Raw genomic sequence first — 663 nt, 5'->3', positions numbered from 1 at the left:
ACATCAACAATTAACGAACCACAAACGCATGCACGAACACCAGTATCACTAACATAGTCACCATTTCCTCTAAGCTTGAAGCCATCTCTCTCAGCTCGAGGTTCCATCCGCCTCCCTCTCGAGCCGTGCCCCAGGGAGAGCCCAGGTTTCTCGAGATCGGGAGTTCGAGTTGTACCTTCGCGTCCTCCGTCAGGGTCAGAAGGGGCATTACCAGCTTCACGGACATCTGTGGGGCGAGGGGAGAGGAAATTTACTGTAGGAAATCGGGGAGGAAGGTTAGAGTGGGTGACTTGGTGTGGGGAAAGTTGTTAGGGAAAGTTGGTGGTGAGGGAAGTGGTAGGGGAAGTTGGTGAGGAAAATGGTTTGGAGTATTGGTGATAGAAATTGGTGATCAAATTTTTTAGAGGGAAATTGGTGATCAAAATTTGAGGGGGAAAGTGGAAAGGGAAATTGGCGATGAAAATTGGCGAGCAAATTTGACGAGGAAAATAGCTGATTTTATCGGCAAGGGAATAATTTTGATATTGGTGGAAAGGATAAGGATAACATTAATGCAATAATGGAAATACGATGGAGAAAAGGAACAAAAAGTTTGTTAAAGAAAGAGAAGCAACGTTAAGAAAAAGGGTGTTTATTACATTGTTGCTTGTGGAAATGGACGAT

The 663-nt window shown here is 44.6% G+C and overlaps 1 protein-coding gene across 1 annotated transcript in view; it reads right to left on the bottom strand.

The window, feature by feature from the left end:
* Window positions 1–663, bottom strand: part of LOC119586685 — a 38,585-nt gene that overhangs the window by 4,350 nt on the left and 33,572 nt on the right. The window contains exon 3 of the mRNA XM_037935417.1: window positions 54–226. Within this exon, the coding sequence (XP_037791345.1) occupies window positions 54–226 (173 nt within the window). The remainder of the gene's footprint in view (window positions 1–53; window positions 227–663) is intronic.

Source organism: Penaeus monodon, chromosome 21 (genome assembly GCF_015228065.2).
Source record: "Penaeus monodon isolate SGIC_2016 chromosome 21, NSTDA_Pmon_1, whole genome shotgun sequence".
Classification (NCBI taxonomy): Eukaryota; Metazoa; Arthropoda; class Malacostraca; order Decapoda; family Penaeidae; genus Penaeus; species Penaeus monodon.
The sequence above is the reverse complement of the archived record's forward strand: the minus strand, read 5'-3'. Positions and strand labels throughout refer to the sequence as shown.